This window comes from Drosophila sechellia, chromosome 3R, assembly GCF_004382195.2.
Source record: "Drosophila sechellia strain sech25 chromosome 3R, ASM438219v1, whole genome shotgun sequence".
NCBI classification, from domain to species: domain Eukaryota; kingdom Metazoa; phylum Arthropoda; class Insecta; order Diptera; family Drosophilidae; genus Drosophila; species Drosophila sechellia.
The window spans coordinates 3,777,750-3,805,284 of NC_045952.1; the positions used below are offsets into that span (position 1 = coordinate 3,777,750).

General features: G+C 44.7%; 1 protein-coding gene across 3 annotated transcripts; it reads left to right on the forward strand.

The window, feature by feature from the left end:
• The first annotated feature begins 195 nt into the window (after positions 1-195).
• On the forward strand, positions 196-26,444 carry LOC6613884 (FERM, ARHGEF and pleckstrin domain-containing protein 2). 3 transcript variants are annotated; one of them, XM_032723367.1, is made up of 13 exons: positions 196-480; positions 5,265-5,497; positions 5,595-5,816; positions 5,880-6,123; positions 6,182-6,342; positions 6,404-6,478; positions 8,191-8,297; positions 8,539-8,654; positions 8,723-8,978; positions 22,350-22,403; positions 23,305-24,570; positions 24,952-25,438; positions 25,792-26,444. In XM_032723367.1, the coding sequence occupies exons 1-13, from the start codon at positions 217-219 to the stop codon at positions 25,868-25,870; spliced, it is 3,564 nt and encodes a 1,187-aa protein (XP_032579258.1). In that variant the 5' UTR covers positions 196-216; the 3' UTR covers positions 25,871-26,444. The 3 variants fall into 3 exon arrangements, with proteins under 3 accessions (XP_032579258.1, XP_032579259.1, XP_032579257.1); XM_032723368.1 differs by lacking the exon at positions 22,350-22,403; XM_032723366.1 differs by lacking the exons at positions 23,305-24,570; positions 24,952-25,438; positions 25,792-26,444 and adding an exon at positions 9,447-15,250 and having other exon boundaries at positions 15,379-22,455.
• Positions 26,445-27,535: the final 1,091 nt, after the last annotated feature.

Consider the following 27,535-nt stretch of genomic DNA (forward strand, 5'->3'; position numbering starts at 1 on the left):
GACAATACGAGGAACAATCCCAACCAGCTAAGCAATACAATTAAGAAGACAAACGAAACGAAACGAACCCAGTACCATTCCAAGTTAAAGCATTTAGCCCCAGCCTCCACAAAGACAAAGGAGCCACAAGACGGGAACTGCAACTAATCCTGCTCGTTCTATGCCACATCCTCAGCAGGTCCCACGCCAGCGGTAAGCAAGATTCTCGTCTACAAAATGTCCCTGGCCGACATGGGCACAGCCTCTCGATCCGCCGGTGGCGGCGGAGGAGGTGGTCGACACTACGATCTAGCCACGGGCGGAGCTGGAGGCGGGGGTCATCCGGTGGGCGGCGGTCTGCCCGGAGGCCGCATGACGCACTCTCTCAGCACTCCTTCCGGGGTGGATGGCACGCCCTCCACTCCACGACATCGCGGCGGCAAAAAGCTGACTGTTCGCATCCAGATGCTGGACGACTCGATCACCATGTTCCAAGTACAGGTAAGTTCTGGGTTCTCTGTCTTCACTTAGTGACCAAATAACTCGTAGTTAACCAACAAAAGAGAAGTTCTATTAAAATCGAGCAAAGGGCTTCACTTTATAAAAAAATCTCTCAGGATGCACCTGTCGGAACGGAAGTAATCCGCCCAATGAAAATTTTATAAATGCATTCCATTCGTGCAGAACTTTTCCTGAATGTGGAGCACTGCCTCGAAGCAAACGGGTGGACGTGGAAATGGGTGAAATATATGAGAAGCTACTTTTAATTAAATGTGAACTCGAAAACGTAGGAGATAAGGAGAGGCTGGTATTTTTGCGACAAAGGCCCTTAGGATTTGGTGGGCGTGGCACCCAGTTCGTTCGTTTGGCACAGGGCCAGAAAATGGGGAATTCCTTTCGCTGTTTTCCAGTGGCAAACAAGCTGAAATCAACAGGAAAATTGGGTGGGGCTACTGCAGATGCAGAACATCCGTTCCTCGATTCCTCCACCTAATGTGGCCATTTCAGCCGTTCGGCATAGATGTTTTGCAGATTGTTGTTTTAAAAATTCTGAATCTGTACGAACAGGATAGTTGCTCTATCAATACAGTGTATTAAATATAGTAAATCTATATGCAACTTTTCTTGCCACAAACTAGGAATGAACATTTTCGAAGACGTAAGGTTGTCAATTTAAGCAATGTCCTATGGAATTGCATACCGGGTACCTTAAAGTCGAGGCTCTTGAATTAAATTTCGAATTTTAGGGCATTGATTCATTCGGGGTCTGGGAACTAATGGCAGCTGGTGCTGCACTTGTCTGAGTGCCGACCACAAATCGCATTTATGCAACTGAATCTGCCCAGAAATACACTCGGCATGCCTATTTTCGCCCATCTCCTTGGCCAGGCTCTTACTCGCATTCGTCTTTGGCCTGTTGTCAGGCACTTTAGGCTGGTTAATGGGTTCGGCCGTAGTTGGCGCTGTTTGCTCATTCTGCCGGTGTTTCTTGCACCACTTCCTGGCTCCATTAGCCTAGTGAAAGGCTTAGAACTTTTTGTTTCGCAGTTCAAGTGGCCACGCCCAACTGTGTACACTCGGAAAATTATCGAAATAAAAACCTAATTTAGTCTTTGTCTCTAGCAAATGGCTAAGCTAAACTAAATGTAGAAGAGTTGCTGTGAAAACAATAAAATAGGACGAATTTATTGAGTTCACAGTGTTTTAAAATTGATGAATTACTGTCCCAGTGTAGCCCCCAGTTTCTTCTGAAACTGTAGACACATTCCGAATTCCAAAGGCTTCAACAGGCGAGCCGGAGAGCCAGCGAGAAGTGTAAATGTTCCAGGGCAACATCCAAATGGTTGCCATTGCTTGGGTGGTTTTCGTTGGTGCTGTGGTTTTGGACTGGGGTTTGGCCACCTCGTCGTCCTCGTTGGGCTTCTGGCCTAAACTTTTCTCGAAACAGTGGCACTTGAGGCGATGCCCCAGCTCTCTAAACGTCGTAAAGGGCCCCGCACAAAACTATTTCTACGCGAGTTTCAGGCACCCGCTATCTGCATTCTTCTGCTAACATTTTTCTATTTGCCTGTGGCAAACTGAACATTTTATACGAAAGAGGACATTGCAGACAGTCGACAGCTGTTCTCGCCGTTTAAGGTCAAGGATTAAAGATCTTTCGTTTTTCTTTTTATGTCAATTCGGTATAGGCGAGTCCCTCGACTACCTATCTGCTTAAATATCGATGAAAATTAGCAAGCAAAGGTTTAAAAAAGAAAGATGAAAACATGAAAAACTAATCTAGTAATCCCTCTTATTTTACGAGTAAACGTAACATTCCTCACTTTATAGTTTTCATATGTTTTATTTTATATTTAGCATAAATTATGAGAAGGCGAACTAAAATACTACCAAATTCAGTTCACAAATCCTTGTGACTTTGTTCCGTGGTAAATTAAATATCCACATCAGCTGCAATCCTTTATCTTGACGCATTGAAAATTCAATCATGTTGCAATTTATGCAGTGCTCACAATTCCTTGTAAAGCACTCAGTACACTTAACATACTAGATGTATTGACATGGTTGCATTTTTTGTGAAACCCAACCTTCTAGATGTGTTTTACCAACTGCAGGACTGCTTTTTGCCAGTTTTTGCTTGTGTGTCGTCCCCTAACTAGAAATGCATATTGTTGCATGGTCGGTCGGTTGCATTATTAATGAAGGCTTCTAATGGATTTTGTGGCTTGTAAATGGTAGTATGGTTTTGAATACGAATGAGGTAGGAAAATAGCCCAAAGGCGATGAGAATGTGGTCAAACTTGTGGCTACCTCTTGACCTACCGAATGCATTTTAAAGTCAAAATGTCACAATTACCTCCAAAGGAACGAGATCTCCGTAAAACTGCGAAACTTTGTGTGAAAGTGATAGCAGCTTATGATCGGTTTATTTTACTTATAGTTTTACTTTTCCGACTTTTTGTTTTTTTTCCTACCGAAATCGTTTCCTGCTGCCAATTTTTAGACTACAAGCAATTTTAAAAAGCTTATCTCAATGAGTATTTTTTCTTATAGCGCAGAATAATATAAGCTCATTTGAAAATGAGTAAAGCTATGACGCAAACTATTGCTTCCGAAGGTTAAGCAAGTGGAAAATATATTTTCCAAAAAGGAAATAAGACCCTCAAATCCATTATCCATTTTTCGCGAGTGTAGCTCACGAATGTGTTATATTCTTATTTAGGTGTATTTGCCTCCTATGATGCTTCTTCTCGAATATGTGTCTTTAAAACTTTAGATATTAAATTCTCCTTACCGGAATTGGAAACTTTTCTGGGCGAATCCATTAGCTAGTTGACGAGCCCAGCTCAATGAGGTTAGCGGAGGACATTCGATAGGCAAGGACAATACAAGTGGAACGAGATGAGAGGTGACGCTCTACCCCGCCTCTCTTCTTCGATTGCCATAGAATAGACTCGCATGCACTGATAAAATACATATATAATAAATAAACATATAATAAGACACAAAAATACAGTAGTAAAAATTAGTATCTTAACAAAACGAAGACGAGCTCCTCTAGTCTGGCCACAGAATAAATATGGGTGCAATGGGCGGTTTTTTTCAGTGTATATGCTGCACCTGACTGCAGTGATAGATGCTCCTTGTCCCGCTTCTGTCTTTCGATGGCTACAAATTGAACAATCGAGAATAGAGGGCCAACTTATCGCATCTGCATGGGTGGAAGTCGTTGGAAAGGTTGGTTGCAATGAAAAGCTTCCTGTCGTTTTGCCATTTTCGTTCGCAGTGCCTGCAGAAGTCGCCAGAGTTAATTGGTTTGTTGCGTAGTTAGAGAAGATCCTGAAAACGGCCTAAAAAGATAAATGGCTCTGGGGCACCAAGTCGCTTCCAATGAATGGCCAGCAGCAGATATATGCGCTTGAGCCCGTATGCCTGGGCCAGGAAAATGTCAGAGCTTGGGCGTGGCTCTAGCCCCATTGTGGCTTCTGGCTGGAAACCAGAAAACAATGGGTGCGGTGGCGAAGGAGCAGGAGTATGGGGCGACTTTTGTAGGAACTTTGGCACACATTCACCCCACTCTTGTGTGCCAAATTAATTTAAACATCCCCGAACGGGGACGTGGGATGGGAGTGGTTCTTAAACTGTGCCAATAAAATTTCAGTTGACAGTTAGACGAGTTCCTGAAAACCACTTACGACATCTCTAATTTCACCACAGCGGCATGCACTTTTAATCATTTGTGAATGATAATAATCCCGCTAGACCAGCAGTTTAAATAAAATACTTTTATGCGAATGATTAGTGAATTAGGAATCTGACCAGCCACTACCAACTTCCTTTGACCTATGCGCTAAAAAGCCGCAAAACCAATTTGGATGTCAGCCAACGAGTTGTATGCGCCTTATACCAGGACTTTCATATGTACATTTTGGGGCATCAAATATTTAAATAACACACAAAATGGGCAGAGGCAGGCTTAATACCATATGGGCACTCCTTTCTAAACATTTCACGCTCTGACAGATTGTTGCCCGCTTTTATGGGGCTGGCAACGAAATCGAATGGACACAGCACTCTGCCTGATTGCGTTTCTAGGGGCTAGGCGAATCCCCTACTTTGCCGAATGCCGCAACATCTGTCAAGGATTGTTTCTCGATCCCGAATTAATGTATTCCTCATGTCGCAGCTGCAAATTGAAATGGGGTTCCTGTGAGGTGCTATGCCGAGAATATTGGTGTTTCGAATGTAGCCCGTTAATATTTGTGAACCTAATTTGTTAATTGTTGAATGCTCTTATGGCATTAAAACATTTAAGTCCGAATTGGGAGTGCCTTTAAATGCTAATGATTTCATTAGAGAGGTGGATTTCGCATTCATATAATAAATTGATTGCTTCTTGATTGCCAAATACGATTTTAGTTGGAAGCACTCGTATACTCGTATGCGTATAAAGTGCTAGGCCTATTTTCGCTCCAAGTAACCACAACGATGTCTGCTCACATCGCCGTCGTCACTGATGCTTTATTCAACTTAATTGCTGCCGTCGACCCAATTGAAATTTATTCAAATGCAATCAGGCGCAACGCCCACAGAGTATTTGGCGTGTGGCCTCATCTGCGATGAGCCGCAAACTGCATGCTAAATTAGATATTCGCGAGCTGAACGAATTCGGACATCTTGTCCACGACCGAAGGAATCCTACAGTTGTCCAAATTGCCTGGGGTTCTTTGGTAAAATCTTAGCTTGATTTAACGCAATGCCACTTCTCTACCTCATTTTTATAGGCTAAAGCACTGGGCCGCGTGCTATTTGAACAAGTATGCCGTCAGCTGAACTTACTGGAGGCCGACTACTTTGGCTTGGAGTACCAGGAAGTGTCCACACATACCAAATACTGGCTGGATCTGGAGAAGCCAATGAACCGCCAGGTGGGCCTCTCACTTATCGATCCAGTGCTGCGCTTCTGCATCAAGTTCTATACACCCGATCCAGCGCAATTGGAAGAGGAGTACACCAGGTGAGAACCAATCCAAAATGGTGGTGGTCTCAAGGCAAATCAAGAGACTATTTCATTTTCAAAAGTAAATATCTAATGGTGTTTTTCAATTCTTCAGGTATTTGTTCTGCTTGCAAATCAAACGGGACCTGGCCACAGGCAGCCTGCAGTGCAACGATAACACGGCGGCCTTAATGGCCAGCTACATTGTACAGGCGTCATGCGGCGACTTCGTTCCCGAGGACTATCCCGACCATACTTATCTGTCCTCGTACCGCTTTGTGCCGCACCAGGACGCCACCATGCAGCGAAAGATTATGGAGAACCACAAAAAGCATGTGTATGTTAATTATTATCATGTCAAACAGTTTAAAGTTCTCTAATTGTCCGGTTTCCTAAGCAGTGGTCAATCCCCGGCGGAGGCGGACCTCAACCTCTTGGAGACGGCTCGGAGGTGTGAGCTGTATGGCATGAAAATGCATCCGGCGAAGGATGTGGAAGGGGTGCCGCTGAATCTAGCTGTGGCCCACATGGGCATCACAGTCTTCCAGAACATCACACGGATCAACACCTTCTCGTGGGCTAAGATACGCAAGATTTCCTTCAAGCGCAAGCGATTCCTGGTCAAACTGCATCCCGAGGGATATGTAAGCAGTTGCCTTACTGCGTTTCTCGTTCAAAATAACAATTGTTATTCTGCTTTAGGGATATTACAAGGACACCGTGGAGTTCTTCTTCGAGGGTCGCAACGAGTGCAAAAACTTCTGGAAAAAATGCGTCGAGAATCACGGATTCTTCCGATGCACTGCCGTACAAAATACGCCCAGGCGCAAAACTCGCGTTCTCTCGCGTGGTAGTTCATTCCGGTATGGCCTTCATATCATTGAAATAAGGGTATCAAATGTAACTATCTTATTCACATTACAGCTATAGCGGAAAAACCCAGAAGCAGATCATCGAGTTTGTTCGCGAAAATTATGTGAAGCGCCAAAATTTCCAAAGGTATACAACAAATTCATGCTGAGCATTACTTTTTAATCCCAGATTTGAACATCATAATTTCTGTTAGTGGTACACCACTTACCACACCAACTTAAAATAATGCTGACAAATTGCTTGAGTTCCTAATATATTTATTTTCTTTACATTTATTGTTGAGAAATAAATACATATATCAAGCTTTGGCCATGCAGCTTATATTTTCCAAAGCAAAACCAATTTGGCCTAAAAATTCTTAACCAGTTTTGTACGAGCATTAAATATAAATAATCTCTTTATTCATATACCATTATATTACAAATACAAATACAAATAATATATTCATCAGCCTACATAGCCTAATCATCTTGACTTCGTTCTCATTTAACTCGACTCGTTTGTTCGTTTTTTCTTACACTTTTTATTACACTCGCTATATGTGGTTTTTGTTTATTATTTTCAAGCAAATTTCTTCCCATCCAACTTATACGAAAATTCCTAAGAACACAACATGAAAAAATAACTAACAAGGTCACAATTGCGCCTTAGAAAAGAGAAGAGGATTTAAAAACCAATTGGTACAAAAACAGTAACTGCAACAAATAAAAATAGCACCTAAACTTAAAATAGTTCAATTGAAAATTAAAGAAACCCCAAACAGAACCCCAAATCTAGTCAAATGTACAACAGAGAACGAACAGCATTTCAATTACTATCGCTATTGATTTGACATTTATTTTCCGTATAAACATTTAAATGTTCATTCTTGGTTTACTTCACACTCCAATGTGGGGGTGCTTAACCATAAGTCAGTGTGTGTGTTGACCGTAATTCAGTTTAGTTTTACAACAAACGTAGATGTAGATACAGTTTGATTTAGTGAACCAAACTTGCAACCGAATTGGCAACTCATTATATGATACTCCAAGCATTCTGATTTCTTTTTCATCCATCCAATCCCAGCTTCCTCCCCGTTCTAAGCCTCATTAACAAGTAATCCACCGCAAATCTCCGATTGTGGGGAAACCTCATAACCAGTATGGCTTCCTACTAAAAATTATAATTTTAAGTAATCATTAGTGCGAACACCCGAAAAGCTCCTATTGTCGTACGTTTTTGTGTGTTGTTTATACTGTACCACAAGCATAACGTTGATGGTAAGCCAGCTAACACGTTAATACCCCTTTCCCACTGCTCCCCCTAAGTGTGTAGTAAGTTAGTCGATTGCTTCTACTACAAATATCCCCAAAGCCCAGACCAATGAATGAAATAAACACTTTCGCATTTGACACGTAGTGCCCTAATTTGTACATATTCAGAAAATAAGTTTTTAAAACTATGTTCGCTGTTCATTTTAGTTACCTGAGATACCTTTTGTTCGTAGAATCGATAGATCCGAGCCCCAGTAGTACCCCAGAATATTGAATATGTATTCTCTACTCTATAGTTGCATACTAACTAGCTTTCTTAATCCCTCAGTTACCATTTTCGTTCTTTATAAGCAAACCCTAATTCTAAAACGAAACTAAAAACTTCTAATCAACTTGTGCTAAACAACAAAACAAAATTTTCCAAATAAAATATTCCCTTGAGAAATGCTAAAAACGCTAAACTAAATCCTTGGAGAAATCGCCAAACCTTAAAAAAAGAATAACTAAATACGAAACCGAACAAACAATACCTGAGCATGTGAAAATATAAAACGTGGTATCCTCTTGTCTTTTCTTTTGCTGCAGGTCTCAGTCATTCCGGCAAGGGCCACTGAATGCTAGTAGCCGAAGTCAATCGCATACGTATGTGAATTCCAGCATTTCAGCCAATCCCCTTCTCCCAATTGACACTGGTTTGTATTTATTTCGTTACTCGTTCTGATGAATATATCTATTCGATTCGATATCATTTTGTTCGCCTTGATTTCACTTTTGAGTTCGGGCTTAAGTTGCTAGCTGATGATGAATGAATAATGTATAATGCATAATGTATAGTCGAGTCGAGTCGAGTTATTGCGTTTTGATAGTGAATGCTCTATGATTTGTAACGATTTTGGTTTTAATTCATCATTGCCTCTCTATTGCACGCTGCAGCGGCATGGGACTATCGCAATCAATGCAGCGACTCGATGACCCCTTCTCTGACGAAGAAGGCAGCGGATACCTTGGATCGCCGACGCGACAATCCTATCGACCAAATGCGTTCTCAAGTAAGTCCTTTTGCGTTCCCCGGCACATTCTGTATCTCAGCCAGTAACCGCCCAAACTGCCGCTACAGGTCACAGCAGCCCAGGTGGAGATCTATCAGACGAAGAACTATGCAGCGGACTCGCCAACCTCCCAGGAGGAAGCGGAATGCTCGGCGGCGGGGGCGGAACGGCAACACCACTCGGCAGTGGCTATGGACCAACTGAATTCGAACCGCTCACTTTCGCCCCAGGGACCGCAGTCGTGGACTTCGCCCAGTCACAGCAGCCACCACCAACAGCGCGGTCCCGATCCGGCTCGTGTGCATCCAGGCGATCACAATACAGGTGAGTGCGGAGTGCGCGTCCAGTTTTTGGAGCCTATGAAAATTGCGTTAGTTTTTAACATATTATTTAAGCTCAAGTTATCGTTTATATAAATGTGTAATTGAAAGTAGTCTTCCTGTTAATTTAAATTTTATATAATATATAAATTTATATTTATACATTGTATTAATTTAAGCGAATTATATTTTAAATGATTACTTAATTTAGAATCAAATGTGCGGTGCATATGATTACACCCTTCTAACTATTTAAGTTAATCTTACCATTTAGTAATAGTCTATTGTTTTTACCCACTTTAAGTGGGGTATTGTAACCTAATGATTTCTTTTTCAGTCTTTAGAATTTGTTTTGCAGTTTGATCAGTTGAGCTCGATTTTATTTCGGTATAGTTTTGTTTCCATAACCCATGTGCCTGATTCGCGTTGATTTCCTAATTATCGGAATTGTTGTTTCATCCGGCGCGTTAAGGTCTGAGCCACTTGTCCCACTTGTACAGCAGCAGCACCCCTCGTCGAGTCTCAGTGGGATCCCAAGCGTTTGTCCCTGCGTCGCCGCAGCTCATCAGCATCAACACGCACAGCAGCAGCACCAACCACAACACTATGCACAGCACGAGCACAGTGGTTCGTTCGGTGGATCTCAACAGCTCTATGGAGTTGGAGGAGGAGGCGGAGGATCCGGGAACTGCGGACACGGAGGAGGAGGAGGGGGAGCCTGTGGGGGAGGAGGAGGAGGAGGAATTAGTCGAGGAGGAAGCGGATTCGGACTTGACCGCATCTACCATCAATCGGGAGACTATGGGGGCAGCCTCAGCGGCGGCAGCATCGGCCTCGGCTTTGGGCTCGGGCTTGGCCAGTGCCCATCGTCCGCAGCTTCGGTCACAGGAGTCCCAGTCGCTCACTGCCACGCCAGTCCATTATAGCAGTACCAATTATTCGATGTCTAAGCAGTGCATGCTCAACAACGCCAATGCCAACTCGACCGAAACTGAAACGGACAACATAATCTACACCGATATCAACGACATGGGCCACTACAAGTATCCGGACTTTCACAGTTCTGCACACCAGGAGCACAAGATCTCGAATAGCGAGCACCTCAATCTTAACGAACGCAACGACATATATGCCACTGTAAATCGCAAAGCCAAGTCAAAGATTCGAGAGAAGCATTTCAGCGATGAGTTCATCGATCAGTCTATACTCCAGTACACGAGGGCCAAGCAAATGGGACTAAGTCAAGTTCCTGTTCTCCTGCAACAACCAAGCACCTCTGCCTATGCGGCTGCCCTTCAAGAAAGAAGTTACAACAGCGGAAGTTACCAGTATCATAACGATCTGAATCACCCCTCAGAGTCCTCATCCTCCTCCTACTTTGGGACTGGATTCGGCACTAAGCGGTATGGTCAGAGCGAGCGAACCAAGCTTGCCCAATCTGAAAATTACCTGACGCCTTCTCTGGACTCGCAGAGTTCCCGGCACACTCACTCACTTCCCCGGAACTCGGAGCTGTCTGGAGTTGATTCAGTAGATTCGTACGACAGCCACTACATCACGCATCATTCAGTAGGGATTCTTCCCCCCGGTCGTCTGTCTTCTTCGTCAGAGAAACTTGATTTCCAGTTACCCCCTGGCAATCTCTATTCAACGACTCAATTTGTCAAGCCCGAAGATGCTTCTGCCCACTACATGGAAGATGAAGAGGAAGAAGAGGAAGATGAGGGCGAGAATATTTACGACCAGGTGGAGCGCGATTCGTGGCTGAAGAGTAGCTCTTGCAAAGATCTCTTCGAGCGCTACAGTAGCACCTACTACGATCGAGAGCTTTCTAAGCCAATGACTGCATTTGACAAAGAGTTTCTTTCCTCCAATCGTATTGACTCGCCAGTGACGAGATACGACGATTCCCGTCACTCATTGTACGTGACCAAGAACCACTCGATCGATGCGCACCAAGACTTCTCACCATTGCCGCAGAGCAAGGTGTACTCCTCCAGCTATCCGGGCAGTACTTACAATACCCAGGAGCACAAGCGCCAGCATGGTCACCATATGGACTATTCAGGTTCGCAAGACGACATCTCGCAGGACAGTTACGAACTTCTGGAGAAGTACGATATTGACTTCTTTGGAGGACGTGGCCGCTCCGAGGACCACATGCGCTCCTGTTCGCTTGATTCGGGCAACTACATTCCGAGCGACGATGAGTCGGTATCCGAGGGCCATCAGCAGCACAAGTACCGCTCGGAAATGGACGTCAAATCAAAGTCAGCAGCGGATATTATGAATGAAATTTGGGATGCTGAGGATCCACGCTATCTGCCCCGCGAGAAACTTTCTGTCAAGTCAGATGGGAACTTTTACAAGAAGATTCAGGAGGCTCTGGTCCGCACATCAAGCCTGGAGAGCCAGAGTGAAATGTTCGAAACGAAGATCTCACGCAGTTCAGATTCCAGCAAAAAATCGAGAGATAGTCTCTACCATACGGACAGCAAAAAGTCGCGGGAGACAACTAAGAGCAAGACGTCGGTAGCTTCTAGTCAGGACTCCAAGGAATCCTTGGTGGGAGACTGCTTTGGTCGGAACTACGAGATGCCAACCACCACCGGCAAGAAAGTAAAGCAGTTTACCAAGAAAGAGCTCTACGAGAAATTTGCTCAGTCCAGCCAGGAATCAAAAAGTGATTACTACGATGCCGTCGAAACCGGCTTAGAACAAACACCCGAGGGGTTATACTCAAGGCCAAAAGTTAAAAGTCACGATTGCTTGCTATCTGACACGCATAGCTCCACTGCAAACAGTTCTTTCTATGACAGTCGTGACACTTACTCTACATTTCCCAGCAATAAAACACACAAGACCTCTAAGGTGCACTCTATAAGTCTGCAAAATGTGGAGATCGAACGCAACGCAAAGTCCTTTGGCAGCAAGTCACCGGAATCCGTATCGACTCCGGCCTCGGGAAAACGATGTCGAGAAAAAGATATACAGACAGGAGACTCTCTAGATCAGATGGCTCCTATTAAAAGGGGAAACTCACAGTCATGTAAGATATCTGCTTTCCGTCGGCGATCTGATAGTGAGAATATCTTCAGCTTCGACCAGGATCGCATTGAGTGCATCCAAAAGTACACCAAACAGTGGGAGGGTCAGCAGCCCAAGGACGAAAAGAGCAAGCAGAGTCCGGAGTATCCACTCACCCCCGAACTTGTGTCGGAGTTTGAGAAGCAGCAGGCGCGCCTAATGGCCCACCAAAAGATTACACGTAAGGAGGAGCTAATTGCCAAAACGCACTTTGAGGAATATAACCCCATTATGGTGCCACTTAATTACTCTTCTCATGCTCCGGTGGAGCGCACCAAAAGCGATCCAAACTCGCTGGCCAACCGTGCTCGTTTAGGAAGTAACTCTCGCCGGCATGTGCTTATGCATCAGAAGTCTATTGACCTAACTCCAGCGGACTCGAACTCCAGCGATGAGGATTACATCTACAAACAGATACCGAGTGCTCCTCCTCTTTGCAAAGCACACGGCAATTTTGAAATTCCCAAGTGCTACGATGGAAGTGGTGCATCGCAAATCGCTCAGGAACTGCCAAAGACAGGCTTTGAGCTTCCGAAGAGCTTTTTCAGAGATTACGAAAGGCGTTTCACAAAAGTGTTAAAGGAGGATATTCCCTATGTGCTCCACAAGCGCCACATCATGAACGGAACAGCTCCTTCGCCAAGCGAAAAGAAACACACTAAGCCAAAGTCTCCAAAATCGCCAAAATCCCCCAAGTCACCTAAATCTCCGAAATCCCCTAAATCGCCAAAGACTAGTTCTGGTGGTCCGGGACCTGGCTCTACAGATTTTCTGCCCGATATTCTTGACAGTCTCTTGCCGCCAGACACCAAAGAATTTCTTTTCACCCAAAACATTGACCTTTCGAAGGTGGACCCCATCACTTTGGAGATCGACAAGACCATACCAACAATTCATTTGTCCTCGCCGAAACGGGACATCACAAAGCAGATGGATGCCTCAACGCTGGAGAAACTGAATAAAAAGCTCAGCCAGATTGAAAGCGATTCGGCAACCAGTTCGCGAACCGAGAGCATGCAGCAGCAGAAGCTGGAACAAAAACAGATGGAGCTCATTCAAAGTCTTCGCAAGGAACTCCAGGCCAACGCTCGAAAAGCTAATAAGCCAAGGGTTATTCCGAAGACCAAGTCGGCTGGGAAATCAAAGAAAGGCAAGACTCGTATCACCTCGTTCTCCTCCGATGACGAAAGCTTGGACTCAGATGATGTATTTGGTTCAGCGGAGGCCATTCCCGACCGCTTGGAGTTCTCGCCGCCGCAGTCCCGCAAGGAGATCGAGTCCATTCTACGCATCGAGCAAAGCAGGCTTATATCGGCGGCGTGGGGTCGTGGACAAACAATGAGCTCCACAGAGATTGAGGGATCTCCTCCTCAGTGTAGGCGCCTTGCTGATCTGGAGAGTCGGTACCAAACCCAAAAACTGGACCCTCAGTATGCCAATGCTACTGAATTACGACGAATCTCAGAGCGCTCTATTTCAATACCTTCGTCAGAGGACGAACCCCATATGCCTATGCGAGGACGTATTGACGAGTGCACGAATGACTATCAGAGGAACGAAAACATTCCTTCACCTATATTGGAGCATGCGGAGTTTTTCCGTAGTAACGACGATATATATGAAACTTGCCACGAAGAGCGAATTACCGGCTCTGACATTGATTATACTCTAAAAAAGCAGACAGCCAGCGGTTCCAAGTCCAAAGTAAAGTTAATCGAAGAGATAATCGACTCTTCGATTGTAATGCGTTCCAAAGGTCATGCTCCAATTCTGTTCGCACATGCACGTCTGAATCTCTCTGAGGGATCAGTCTCTCTGCAGCGGCAGAAGGCCACACAGCAGCAATCTCCCACAACCGAGAGACGAACCAAGAGTCTAGACACTCCAGTTATTTCGCTTCATCGTCTCCCTCCCATGAACGCGTTTTCTTCAAAAGACGACACCGTGGGCTTCGAGGAGGAGGCAGAGATTCTCGAGGAGAAGTCGTTGGAGCGAGAGAATCAAGCTACCGCGCAGGACGAAGATACCGCTGACAGCGTTCACTCTTGCGCAGGTTCCATACCTACCCAAAGCAGTTATCAAACAAATAGTAGAGACTCCTTGCTAAGTGCAGTATCAATCGACAACGAGGAGGCCGAACTGCTTAACCAACTGCGGTACATAGAAAAGATTGCCTTACAGGGAGTCAAAATCAAGGATAAGAAGAAGTCAAAGATGAAGCTTAGGAGCGGCGATCATCTCATTCTAAATATACCAAAATACCGATTCACTGACTGGTCACCCTACAGCTCAGCTAATAGCTCCCGAAAGACCTCACCTGGGGTCTCCAGAGCCAGCAGTATTGAAAGTACTGGTAAAGGTAAGCTGAAAACATCGGAGCCATATAAGGGTAAGCCAGTGTCGAGAAGCCGACCGGAATCTCGGCGGACCAGTGCCGATGATATAAAAGCACGAGACGGACGGGGTAGTAAGAAATCCAGTCCGAAAGAGCGCCCTCGATCCATCGAGATGCGTCGCCTGAGCAAGGACAAGAGCAAATCCCAAGAAGAAACTGAAGCAGATATCGCCAAGCGCAAGGAGCGCCAGCAGAAGCTATATGAATCAGCCATGAAACAAACCATCACTATGCTGAGTCCAGTGAAGGACACGATGCCGGCTTTCCCCGCTCCCGGAGATAAAATTCTCGTAAAGACAGATGGGGACAAGATAATCATTGAAACAGAGTTTAAATCTAAAGCGGAGGATCACGTTCTGATTGCCAAGAGTCCCAGAAAACTTGATAATTCGCTTGTGAAATTTAGCCGCAGCTTTGACGAAGGGCGCAGCCCCGACAAGTTGGACAAAGCAAATCGCAGCTTTGAGGATCGCAATAAGTCCTTTGAAGACTCCGAGAAGTCAGACGCTCCGGAAGACATGCTCATCAAATCGCCAAAGAAAATTGCCAAAGCCCAGGAGCTGAAGCAGAAGATCGAGGGCAGTGTTGTACACAAAAAGATAGATGGAAAGTCGTGTAGCTTGGAGAGACCTGCTGAACATCATTACCTCGGTCCCGATGTCAAGGCTCGTAGTCTCGATGACAAAAGACAGGCGACCGAGGCAGCGAAAAAGAATGAGGAGAAGCCGGCGCCAGTGGTTAGGAGTGCCATTGGGGATCGTCGAATGTTTGCCCACCAATATCAAGTTCAAGAGGTAAGCAACAATATCATAGTATTTGGTTTTTGATTAGCGTTGCTTTGACTAATGGTTATGGTTAGGGCACCGTTTAATCATTAAATATCATTAAGAATGGGTATTATAAAAAAATATTATTGTTTCAGCCCCATCAGGAAGATATCGACATGCAAGCGGTGATATCAGAGCGTAGGTCCCTGGAGATCCTCAAACGTTCTCTACCTTCGGAAGATGCGCGCGACAGTGAGGGAGCCTTCAGTCGTAAGCCATCTACAGCTGAAAGCCTTGACTCATTTGTCTCCGTTGATGAGTGCCACTCACCCGCAAGCAAGTCACCAGTTCCAGGGACAGGAGGCGGAACAGAGGTTTACCCACACCGAGTGCCCACCATAGAATGCGAAGAACCATCCATCGAAGAGGACGAAAATTCTTCCGAAAGACGACATTTAAAAGTTGGTAGGCAGGATACAAATAGGCTTAGTCTGGATCGCAGTCGGAGCGATGAAACGGGCTCCTGGATGACAGTTGAATGTGACGAGTTCATAGGATCGGATACTTCTGATAATGAACCACGTACCTTGGAACCAGATCGTAATGTTCTTGAAACGCAAGCAACTTTAGAAGATGCCAATCCGCTTGAATACTCCAACTGCGCTACTCCTACATCGGATTTAAATATTCTTTTAACGCCACCCAACGCAAGTCCCCAAATTGAGAAGTCTGTACTGGAGACCTTTGAGAAGTACACTGGTTCTTCGGACACCGGCAAGAAAAAAAATACCCTGGATAAGCAAAGCGACCGTTCTAAGAGCTCAGACTCCTGGACAAGCGGAGAAAAGGACACAAGTCCACAGAGACAACAAGACTGGAGTCTGTCAGTGGGCAAGGAGAAGAGTTCAGTTGAAGAGGAGTCCAGTGTTAGCTGCTCCATTGCCCGCCCTCTTGGAATATCACAGGATTTTGGAAAGGAAGAAGCGCGCAAGTGCCAGGAACTTAAGCAGCGTATGCTCCAGCTGGAAGTTGGTAAGGAAGAGATCACACCTACACAATCCAACGAACAGACGCCAACCAACGAGCCCAAAGCCTTGGTAAGCAAGAAACCGAGCACGCCAACCTTAGAAAAGCAGAGCCCGATCGACTTGGGTACTAGCACAGAGTCGTATCTGGAACCCATTGAGGAGCGCATAGCCAAAATATTGGATCGAGGAGGTGCGCGCACTGAGGACAGTGAATCCAGTTCTGGTGGATCCCGAAAACCGCCGCGGATTGAGAAGCCGGCGAGGGCTAACGCGGGAAAGAAATTATCAGTCACTCGTGCGGATGCCGGAAAATCGGGAAGCGATCGCAGTTCCCAGGAGTCAAAGTCAAGCTTTGACTCCAAAGGTTCTCTAAGCGTAGAGTCGCGTGGCTCCTTTGAAACGGAAAGCAGTTCTGGATCTCTGGGGGCCGCGCAAAGGCGTGGGGAACTGGCCCAGAAAGAGCAGCAAAGCACCTGGCGCCCATTTCCTATCGAGAGCTCAAACAGCTCTAGTACAGATGATCCTTGGCATCATGTGGAAACGGACGGTGGCTATGAACGGTATGATGCACAAAATCCATTGCGCGACTCCTCTGACAGCGACGTAAAGGAGGCATCGCCAGATGATCAGAAGGACGCGAGCGATGCTAGCTATCAAGACGAGCTAAACGACTTTCCGGCTACGTTCGGCTATCCAGCCATGACCAGTAGTTTAGGTGGAATCGGTGTCAACCCCACTGATATCATTGGATACAGTACTGGGTTCACCTTGGGGAGAACTCTCTCCAGAATCTCGGAACGTAGCACTGCTTCGGAAAAGTCAAGTATGGAGGATGATGTTAGCAAAGCCTCGACGCATTCCGTTAGCATGCGGGATGAATCAGTAGGGTCAACGGATCATCAGCCCAGTCTAAGCTCGGACTCGAGAAGCAATACAAATCTTGCTTATATTTCGGATGCTGACCGACGGACATCGGCGGAGATGCCGGAAATTCCATGCGATTCTGCTACTGGGGATCGTCTCTCCAGTTTTGGTAGTCTTAATGAACCCAAGTCGCCAACCCTGGTCACGGGACGTTTTTCTGTAACCCATGTAGATGAACTGCAGGGCGATGATGTAGAGCGGCACACACTTATGTGCCTTTCCAATGCGGGCAGTCAGGACTCGGAGGACTGGCCTCTGCCGGAGATTCCCTTCGATCATGTGCCGGTAAAGCCAGCTGACTCGCTGTACGCCATGCCGGACTTGGACAAACCAGTGCCCAAGTCTTTCTGCTGGAAGGCAAGCTTGTCGTTCCAGCAGTCTCAGGATTCTCTTGACTGGCCGTCGCCGCCATCTAGTGCCATCGGGGCTCCCATAATTGTGGAAAACATCGAAACATACTATGCAAGCGAAGCCCAAAGTGCTGATAAGGTGATTTTGGACGAGGAAATGGCAGTAGGTCCTCCCGATGTAGCAAAAGTACTACCATACGAAGACACCGCCTATCTTATGTCGGCAGCCTTTGATGATAATGACTTTGGCAATGAGCAATTACAACCAGATACGGTAAGCTGTCTTAGCTCTACGCTAAGTGCAGCCTCTTGCCTATCGTCCTCGTTAAATGTGAGCTGTACTACCTCCTCTACCCAAGCTACAGCTAGAGCTCAGCGGAAAAACTCCAGCCCCGAGGTGATTGTCGCTCAGCCGACAAGATCACCAGCTCCTCGAAGCCCTCTCTCAGAGGATGAGCTCTTTTCCAATGATGACGTCTTCATGCCAGGAACTATTAAGGTTCAGCTTTCTCCGGATGCCCAATTAAGAAAGCTTTCCAAAGGGTCCAACAACTCGGACACTTCCATTGACGACATTCTCTCTGGCAGTACCACCTATCTGGAGGATCAGACCACAGTGCGGAAGAACTACGAGGCTCGTTTGAGCAGCGGTGGAGGAGGAGCAAGCTGCAAGAAATGCAGTCATTCCAGCCACTCCGAGGAGGAAACGAGTTCCCTTGGTACAGATCTTGATGGAACGGTCCGAATGGGTGGATTGCAGCAGAAGAAGTGCACCCATAGCTCTCACTCGGAAGACACCTCAATTGGACTAAGCATCTCGGAATGGTCCACGGGAACCAACACAGTTCGCCAGTATGCCAATCTATCCGGATCGGACAGCCTTTCCGCCGTGTCCACACACTCGTGTGCTAAGAGCGAGAAATCTAATCAGACCAAATCAAGTATAAGTTCGATTAATAAATCAGCTGAAAGCCTAAATGAGCAGAGTGGTGGAAGTAGCTTCTCGCACAAGTTTAGCGGGGATAATGGTTCATCCGATGGCCTGCGTTATGATATGCTCTCCAATTCCGAGACCGATAAGCTAAGTGAGCCCACCTCAGCCACTCGGAGTGATGACACTACATTGACTCTCACCGAAATGGCTCACACCATCAGTGAGTGGTCAACATCCAGTAGCCGCACACTTGTTGGGGTGGCACCTGGAGAGTATCTTCCTCTCAAACAGGCACTGTCGGGAAACAAAACTAGTTTAAGCTCTCCCAGTGAGGAAAAGCGTTGCGCGCTCCCACAAGTTCATCGAAGGAGTGGTAGCAATGGCAATCAGGCGAGAGCTACACAGGAGCACGCTGACACTCAAACTGGTCCGGAGACAAGTGCGGCTGCTCGGAAACGTCGGTCGCTGGAGATGATGTCTAAATTGTATCAGAGCCAGGAAATATGCTCTGAGTCAGAGTCGCCGTTTGTCGAGCGCTTGTATGCGCACAGCGAGAAGTTAACCGAGCGCTATCAAAGCCAGGAATTTGTGCCGCTCCATGGCGGACCTCCAGCATGCCACCTCGCTTCATCAACCACTAGTCAGATTCAAACCCAACAACCCCAGCAGGTCCGCCAAAAGCCAAGGGCGCCTCAACCACCAACGAAACCAAAACCTGCAGTCACTCGCCCAATCATGCAGGCTTTGCTCAACAAGATGAAGCAACCTGGACTGGCGGAGCAAGCAGCCGAAGCTGCTGAGGCAGAGGAAAAAAAAGCAATGATTGCTGCTTCTTCTGTGGCGGCGAAGCCTCCACCACCGCCAGTACCCACTGTGCCGCCCATTGTGACGCCCAGCGATTTACCTGGCGACGCAGTGGCTCCCCCACCCAAGCCGCTGGCGAAGCATCACAGCTATGATGACAGGACCCTGTCCAAGACCCAGATCCGCGAGTTCAAGACCACTAGCAAGCAGTTGCGTCAGTCAAGCTCCTTCCATGAGCACATGCTCAGCAAATCGCAGCAGTCGTCCCAGGAGCTGCCCATGAGAATCGACGAAGAGAGGGATCCGCACTCCACGTCTTCAGCGACCAATACAACCACCACCACCAACACTCTGAACAGCGAGAGTACAGAACCGAATTCTCCACAAATGCCTCAGCGGGCGGACAAGTTGGTCCGCTGTTCTCCGTACTATTCCAGCAGCTTAAGCTCGGAATCACCGCCGAATCAGTTGCTACAGAAGCCCCCTAGGAAAACGGCCACCCAGCTGAGCGCTGGTGCCGTAGCGGCTTCCTTGAAAAGTCCCCCCAGTGGCAACGATACGGACAGCTCGCTAGACGTGCGAGGTCAGGAGGCAAAGATGAGAAGCAGAGGCTACCGAAAGAAACGTCAGTTACCCGCCAAAAGAATGAGGGCCAATTTAACAGCTGCAGCTCTGTTAGAGCAAGCGGAGAGTTCAGAGTGCTCCGAGGGTTACGTACCGGAAGTTGATTCAGGTAGCTCTGAGTATTCGTCTTGCCAGCGGGATGACCAATACCTTGAGTTCGACGAGGAACTGGAGAGGGATCAGGAGCAAACTGAAGACTATGAGGACTATCCTCAATATAGTGGCAAATTTGAAAGTCTGGATATGAGCGACAATGTTGACGAGATGGGTTTTCCCCGTTACGACCGCCTGGGTCACATCACCAAGCCTATGTATCAACAGACCCTTGTAATGGAGCGTCCTAATCCGGTGCAGCTTCCAGCCCCCGCTAATCATCCAATGCCACCGGCCACGGGACAGCCGGTGAAACCAGCTCGGACCAAGAAACGGCAATTCAAGCGGGAGGATTCCACTGCGGCGGGAACATCCGGACATTCGACAGCGGCACCTCAGGTTCGACCCTATCATGGACGCAGTTACTGCAACCCAGAGGAGAGCGAGTACGAGACCAGAGGTGGCGGATTGTCCGATGAGTTGGCTAACTCTAGCGAGGATAGCTGTAGTGGATTCGGGGGTGACGCGGGAGCATCAGGATCGGGTACTATAAGGAGGGGTACGACCAAAGGAGTGGGACAGGATCAGCAGCAAGGAACTGGAGCCCAGGCTCGACATGTGCCGTATCCCGATTTTTTGTCTGACTACGAATCCGAACCCATTGAATACGAACGATATGCCTGCGGACTGGACATACGTGTGGATCCCCCACCCAAATTTCATGATTCCGATGAGCTAAGTGACCAGTGAATAAAGTTCTTCGAAGGAAGCGGAGACCGAGAAGCAAAATATCCAAGAATCCCCATTGCGTGTGCTTAACGAATGCAGCCTTTTCATTTGTTACGTTGCCTTGGAAATTTTAGAACGACTCTTTGACTTTTACACACGATCCAAGTACTTATAACCAACTTATTTGTAACTGAGACTGATTTACGACTAACAACAAACAAAACAAAATATAAAAACCCAAGAAACCCAAGCTGCTTAACGACTTAAAACAATTATAACTCTCCTTGAAGCGTTAGAAATACAAATCAAATTCAAGTAAAAACCATTTTAATCAAACTTTACCAATCAAATAAAATACTTGAAATAATCGAGATGATGGCAAAAGCCCATAGGTCGGTGTAGATTGAGTTGCCTTTGGGCGGTATCTAAATATAATAATGTTATAGATCAATTTAACATTAAAATAGATGTGTGGTATATTGAGCGAAAACGTTAAACCAGTTGAAGAAATTTTAATGCACTGTTTAATCATCGAATAATGGAATACAAGAATACAAATGTTTGAATTGTTATTTAGCTAATCCAACACAAACCAAGACACATACATAAGATTAAAGTTATTAATGCATATTAAATTATACGATTAATTCAAGTTGCCACAAACTCTGTGCAGCTGCGTTCGGTATTACGTCAATAATCTTAGCGCAGGTTGTCCTACCCAACTGAGTTCCAATCCAAGTGTCAAAACCAGGCATACCTAAATCGGAATATCCGGAATCAAACCTCTAAACTAGTTACGTACAGCTATAATCTAATTTTAGTAATCTCACACGAGAAGTGACAAATCAAACTGCTTGGAATAACTTATCCTAGGAAGATATTGGTAAAGGATTTGAATGTTTCTCAATAGAGGTCTTTTCACTCCAGATCCAACATTTTTTCTGCCAGAACACACGGTATAATAAGAGCATTTACTTCGCGCTTATATGCGGTTTTTTAGTCACATATATATTTTATATAGTTATTGTGCTATATACGATTTTAATTTGACCGCAAACGGTTTTAGACGCAAGTTACCGGTTAGACAATTACCTAAAACTGTAATAAGTGAAATAACGTTGTTTTAGCAATTAGTTCCGCCTAGTACATAAATGTGCCAAACCGGAAATCCGAAAGTGGAAATCCAAATACCGAAAGTATTATACAGACGTAATTTTACTGGGAGCAGAACGCAGAATGCGTTGACACCCTGTTAAGTTTTATAACCATTTGAAAACTCATATACCTATAGGTATAGGAGACTATATATGTTTTCTCTTTATGTTTAAAAAAGGCGGAAAAACATATTTATAGTTGTTAAAATTATTGCACCATGATTGGTACTAGACAATGTAAGGGTCGTACAATAATTTTACTAATTTAACCCAGATCAAAAGTATTTAAATCAAAACATCTATTTGTGTTTAGAATGAACGTACAATTAAATGTGCTCTAAAATTGGTTATTGCGAAAAAGATACCATCTACGTCAGTTGAATTATTCTTATATCCACTAACATGCAATCAAGTAATCTTTAGTTAGGAAAAAATTTAATTTTATCCAACTTCCTATTATTTATTATTATCTGTATGCCTTTGCAGAGGGTATGTTAATTTCATCCAGGGGCTTGCAACGCAGTAAACTAAACATATATAGTATGTATAAGTATATAAGTCAAGTATATATACTTGATCAATACCAAATGCCGAGTAGATATAGCCATGTCCGTCCGTCCCTTTCTACGAAAACTAAACCTCCCAGTTTAAACCTATCTGCATGGAATATTCATCTTTGCAGGTAGTATATAAATCGAAACAATTTCATCAATTGAAAAAATGCGAACAAAAATTTACCTTCGTTGTTTTTGATCGTAAAGTGGTTATTACTCTGTATACTTACATACATTTCTTTGTTAATATAGATGTACTGCAAGGGTATATAGGCTTCGGCATGCCGAAGCTATCTTTTTTTATATTTTTGAATCAAAACTTTGATGCTAAATTTATTTGTCTAGGAAAAGAAACTTACAGAAAATCTTAGCTACATTTTTAAGAAGTTAGAAGAAAACTCAACACAAAATGAAATCAAATTGAGGTTTAAGTTAAATTAAAATCTTTTTCTCACATAAAACAAGATCACAAAAACGAACAGAAAAAATGTTGAAGTATAGTAACGAAAGCCAATGAAATGTACACGAGCAATCGATTTAACAAACATTAAATTAAAATTATATAGAAACAAACGTAATAAATAAAACTTCATTAATCAATAAAAGTGATCAAAGACTTTGATTATGTTTATCTAAATAAATACATATTGATTTAAAGATTTTCTAATCAGTTTGTTTTTGAATAACTGAAATAGTTTGTTAATCATTTGCTTAAGTTTTTACTGTTAGTCTACTTTAATGTTATTTTTTTAAATACTTAGTTTTTGCACTTGATATTTACAAAAAATGCGTCCATTTTGCTCTTTCTGTTTTTAGCCTATGACTAAAATCATTGACTTTTTTATGATTGACTTTATTTTTATTTCCTGTTTTTGTTTTATTGATAGATGGGTACTATGGAATAAATGGAAACATGTCGCTGGACAGGCGTGGTGAAATCACCACTCCACCAACGCGGTACGACCTCACCTTAGGATCGGATAAGTCTTCGTCACTATCCCGATCTGAGGCTGGAACATATGACGTAATCCAGGCAGAAATCCAGCACGCTAAAAGACAGGAGCTAGCCACCGGCGTTGCCACCGCCTCGCACCAGAACGGGAACGGAAACGGAAATGGGCATACCCTGAGCACACAACACGATATTGAGGCAGAAGTGAAAAAGCGGAAATGGCCCACCGAGCCCAGCTACTTTTTGGCCAAGGAGCTGTTGATGACGGAACGTACGTACAAGAAGGATCTGGATGTGCTGAATACAACCTTCCGACAGGTTCTGATTCTCGGGGATGTGGAGCAGCTGCAGCCTCTGTTCGAGCTGCTCGACTCCCTGGCTCAGCACCACAATCTCTTCCTGCGCGACATCGAACACCGCATGGTGCAGTGGGAGGGACGTGGAGGCCACGAAGCCCACCGCATCGGAGACGTCATGATGAAGCACATGGCGGCTCTGCCCATCTACGATGAGTACGTGCAGACACACGTGGACATCCTGCACTGTATGAACGACATGTACGAAGGCGATGAACGCTTCCGTCAGGTGTACAAGGAGTTTGAGCAGCAAAAGGTTTGCTATCTACCCATCGGTGAGCTTCTACTGAAGCCCCTCAACCGCCTGCTGCACTACCAACTGATCTTAGAGCGGCTCTGCGACTACTATGGGGAAGAGCACATCGACTATGCCGATGCTATGGCGGTGCACCACTTGCTCGTTCGCAGTACCAAGGGGATTAGGTCCCAGCTTCCCGACTCGGCAAACTTTGTGGAGCTGTGTGAACTGCAACGCGACATCAACTTCGAGCAGTTGGTTCAGCCCCATCGCCGCCTCATCCGCCAGGGATGCCTCCTGAAGCACTCAAAGCGCGGTCTGCAGCAGAGGATGTTCTTCTTGTTCTCCGACCTGCTGCTCTACGGTTCGAAGTCCCCGCTGGACCAGAGCTTCCGCATTTTAGGACACGTTCCTGTGCGTTCCTTACTAACCGAGAACGCCGAGCACAACACCTTCTCCATCTTCGGCGGACAGTGTGCCATCACAGTGAGTGCGGGCACCACTGCTGAAAAGACCCTTTGGCTGGCCGAGCTCTCCAAGGCGGCCGCGGATATCAAAAACCGACCGCCCAACATGCAACTGCAGCTAACGACGCTCAAGAACTGCAGTGAGTATACGTTTTGTTTTGTTTCTAATGAAGCTTTATTTTGCACTAACGTATATTTATGTAAATGTTGCTTTCTAAACAATGTCCCATAAAAGTATTGCATAGCTTTAAGAACCAAACCACCGCGAATAGTTAACATTCAATTAGTACTTATAAACCAAAAGCTTTGGTTGAGCGGCTAAACTATTAGACAAGTAAAAAACGTTTAACTTTAACATTACCTTTTGTTAAACTTTTCCCTTTTTTCTCCATTTTTTTTGTTTTTTTTTGTGCTGGCAAGAAAAGCACGCTGCATAGCCGCGTAAGCAAGATGATGCACCCAAATCCCAAAATCCTTCGCCGACAAAGCACCCAGTAATCTTATTTCCACTTTATTTTCAGGCTCCTCGGAGGAGGGTCTGGACCTATTCGGTCTGAGCAACGGGAACAACAGCAGCCTGAACAGCAGTGTGAACGGCGGCGGTCCGCTGACTCCGCAGCAACAGAAGTTGCAGCTGCAGCAACAGCAGCAAAACAGGACGCAGCCATCCCGAAGCAACACGGCTCTGCACGTCTGTTGGCATCGTGGCGCCACCGTAGGACTGGGCGATCACCTGATAGCCGCCGAGCACCAGTTGTCCGGTTATCTGCTGCGAAAGTTCAAGAATAGCTCCGGCTGGCAGAAGCTCTGGGTGGTGTTCACGTCCTTTTGTCTGTACTTTTACAAGAGCTACCAGGACGAGTTCGCCCTGGCTAGTCTGCCGCTATTGGGCTACACGGTGGGTCCTCCTGGTCACCAAGACGCCGTTCAGAAGGAGTTCGTCTTCAAGCTGTCCTTTAAGAACCACGTGTACTTCTTCCGCGCGGAAAGTGCCCACACCTACAACAGGTAAGGCTGAGATTCTAGGAAAGTGCATATATTAAAATCTGCTAAACTGCCTAAAAACTACTATACTATACTAAACAAAAGAAAGAAAGGCGTTTTCGACCCTTTAAAGTACATACATATGTACATTCTTGATTAGGATTACTGGCCGAGTCGATCTGGACCTGTGTCCGGCCAGATATGTACATATGTTTCTCTCCACCCTTATGAACAATAAGATATAGTACGCATATTGTATGTTTGCACATGCTAGGGACGTTGATTCCTTTCATTTTAATATGTGTTCTAAAAAGTGTTCCCACTAGCTGAGCAACCCTTGGCTTACCTTTTAATAACTTTCAATTTTGTTTTCATAGATGGCTGGAGGTACTGCGCAGCACAACCCAAACCCAGGACTTCAAGAACGTACACAGCCATGCTGTGTTGGGCAACTAACAGAACTCCGTGTTTCCAGGCTAGACGCGTTGGTCCCACATATTTGTGCAATTCCATAATGGAGGCACTCAAAAAATCAGACGCATAGACACGCCTTTTAGTATTATATTTTTATACACCGTATACAACACAACCAATATTTCCATTTTATGTATGTCTACTTTATCTCCAACATTACTTTCTCGATGTGTTCTATGTCCTATTATGTCCGGTTTATAGTGAATGTGTATATAATGACTTTGTCTGTGTGCTCGTCTTTGTTTTTTTGGGGAAAATTTTATATTTTCCTGCAAGTGTACCAATTTGTGTTTATAGCTGGCTTTAAGTGTTTTAGATTTCCAAAGCAGTCGTATTCATTTTTTAATTGAGTTTTATTGTGGAAGAAATGTATAAAAAAAAACTTGATTCCAAAATCAAATAAAAATATTATAAAAGGCATGTGTAATTGAAATTGTATTTTCTAACATAAATTATAAAATGTATAATCATAAGCTTAAGTCATTACATTTAATAAATATCAAAAATTAATACACCCGAAACAACAAACCTTATGTGCATTACAATCAACAATATACATTATAATGTGTTTTTAATTCGGAATGGGGTTGTGTGTGAGCAGTACAAATGAATTAATTTAATGAAACAACAAAAAAGGTCAATTGAAAAGTCGCCAGCCTACCATAGTAAAAAATTCAGAAAAAATCCAAAGAAATTCGAAGCCCATTTCATGGATTTTTGTCATCGTTTTCACCCACTTGTAACGCGGGCGATTTCGGCCATCAAACTGTCTAAGAATTCTATGTAATATTCTCTATTAATTTTCATTCCATGCTGAAATGCTTCCTTCTTCAGGCTTTAAACATTTTAAACCATATAAAACGCTATTGTCGAGTATCTTGACTATCAGATACCCATTACTCAGCTAGACAAATAATATAATAAAAATAAATCAAAATGATTTTCAAAAGTGGGGGTCGTCGCAGTTTTGGGCTGTTTGTGGGCGTTAGAAAGGGTGTGACAAAAATGTGTTTGGTTCCTTATAGAAATTGCCGAGACTAACAATAAAACGGGCGTAAAAGCCTTTGGCGGCTCGTGGGCGTGCCAAACATCTTTTCAAATGGATAGAAATGTACAGGACTTTAACAGATGGAATTGCTGCTGGGGCTCCCCAACAACTAACAGAAGAGGAAAAACTCTTGGGAAATTTATACCACGGCTTCATTATCCTGAATAATGGGCAGACAACCCACTTTTCCAAGAAGCACAGAACATAAGCAAAATCGTCCTTCAAGGCGCATACAAAAGCTTCCCACAAACAAAACCTGCAAAACCCACCACAATGTCCCTTGGTGGAAAAAAAGATCAGGAATCATAATAAGAAGGCCTAACGCACCTTCAATGGAAACATGAACGCCCAATTAGAAGAGAAATCAAATGCAGTAAGTCCCAGAGTCTCCGAAATTTTATCATTTTATGGGATATCGATAGATATTGGGGAAATAAATGCGAAAAAATTAAAAATTGTTCAAAAATGTGGGCGTGTCTGATTTGGGCGTTTTGTAGTTTAAGGAGGGGAGTGGCCAAAGTTTTTTTTTTTCTTTTACCGATAGAAATTGGCAAGACTAAAAATAAAACGAAGAAAAAACAAAACATTTTATATATTTA

Bases quoted from the DNA above. Each gene is read 5' to 3' on its own strand.
- LOC6613884 (XM_032723366.1), top strand. From the start codon at position 217: ATGTCCCTGGCCGACATGGGCACAGCCTCTCGATCCGCCGGTGGCGGC. The intron at 5,498-5,594 runs GTGAGAACCAAT...TCAATTCTTCAG, and splicing joins TTGGAAGAGGAGTACACCAG to GTATTTGTTCTGCTTGCAAA. The intron at 8,979-9,446 runs GTGAGTGCGGAG...CGGCGCGTTAAG, and splicing joins TCCAGGCGATCACAATACAG to GTCTGAGCCACTTGTCCCAC.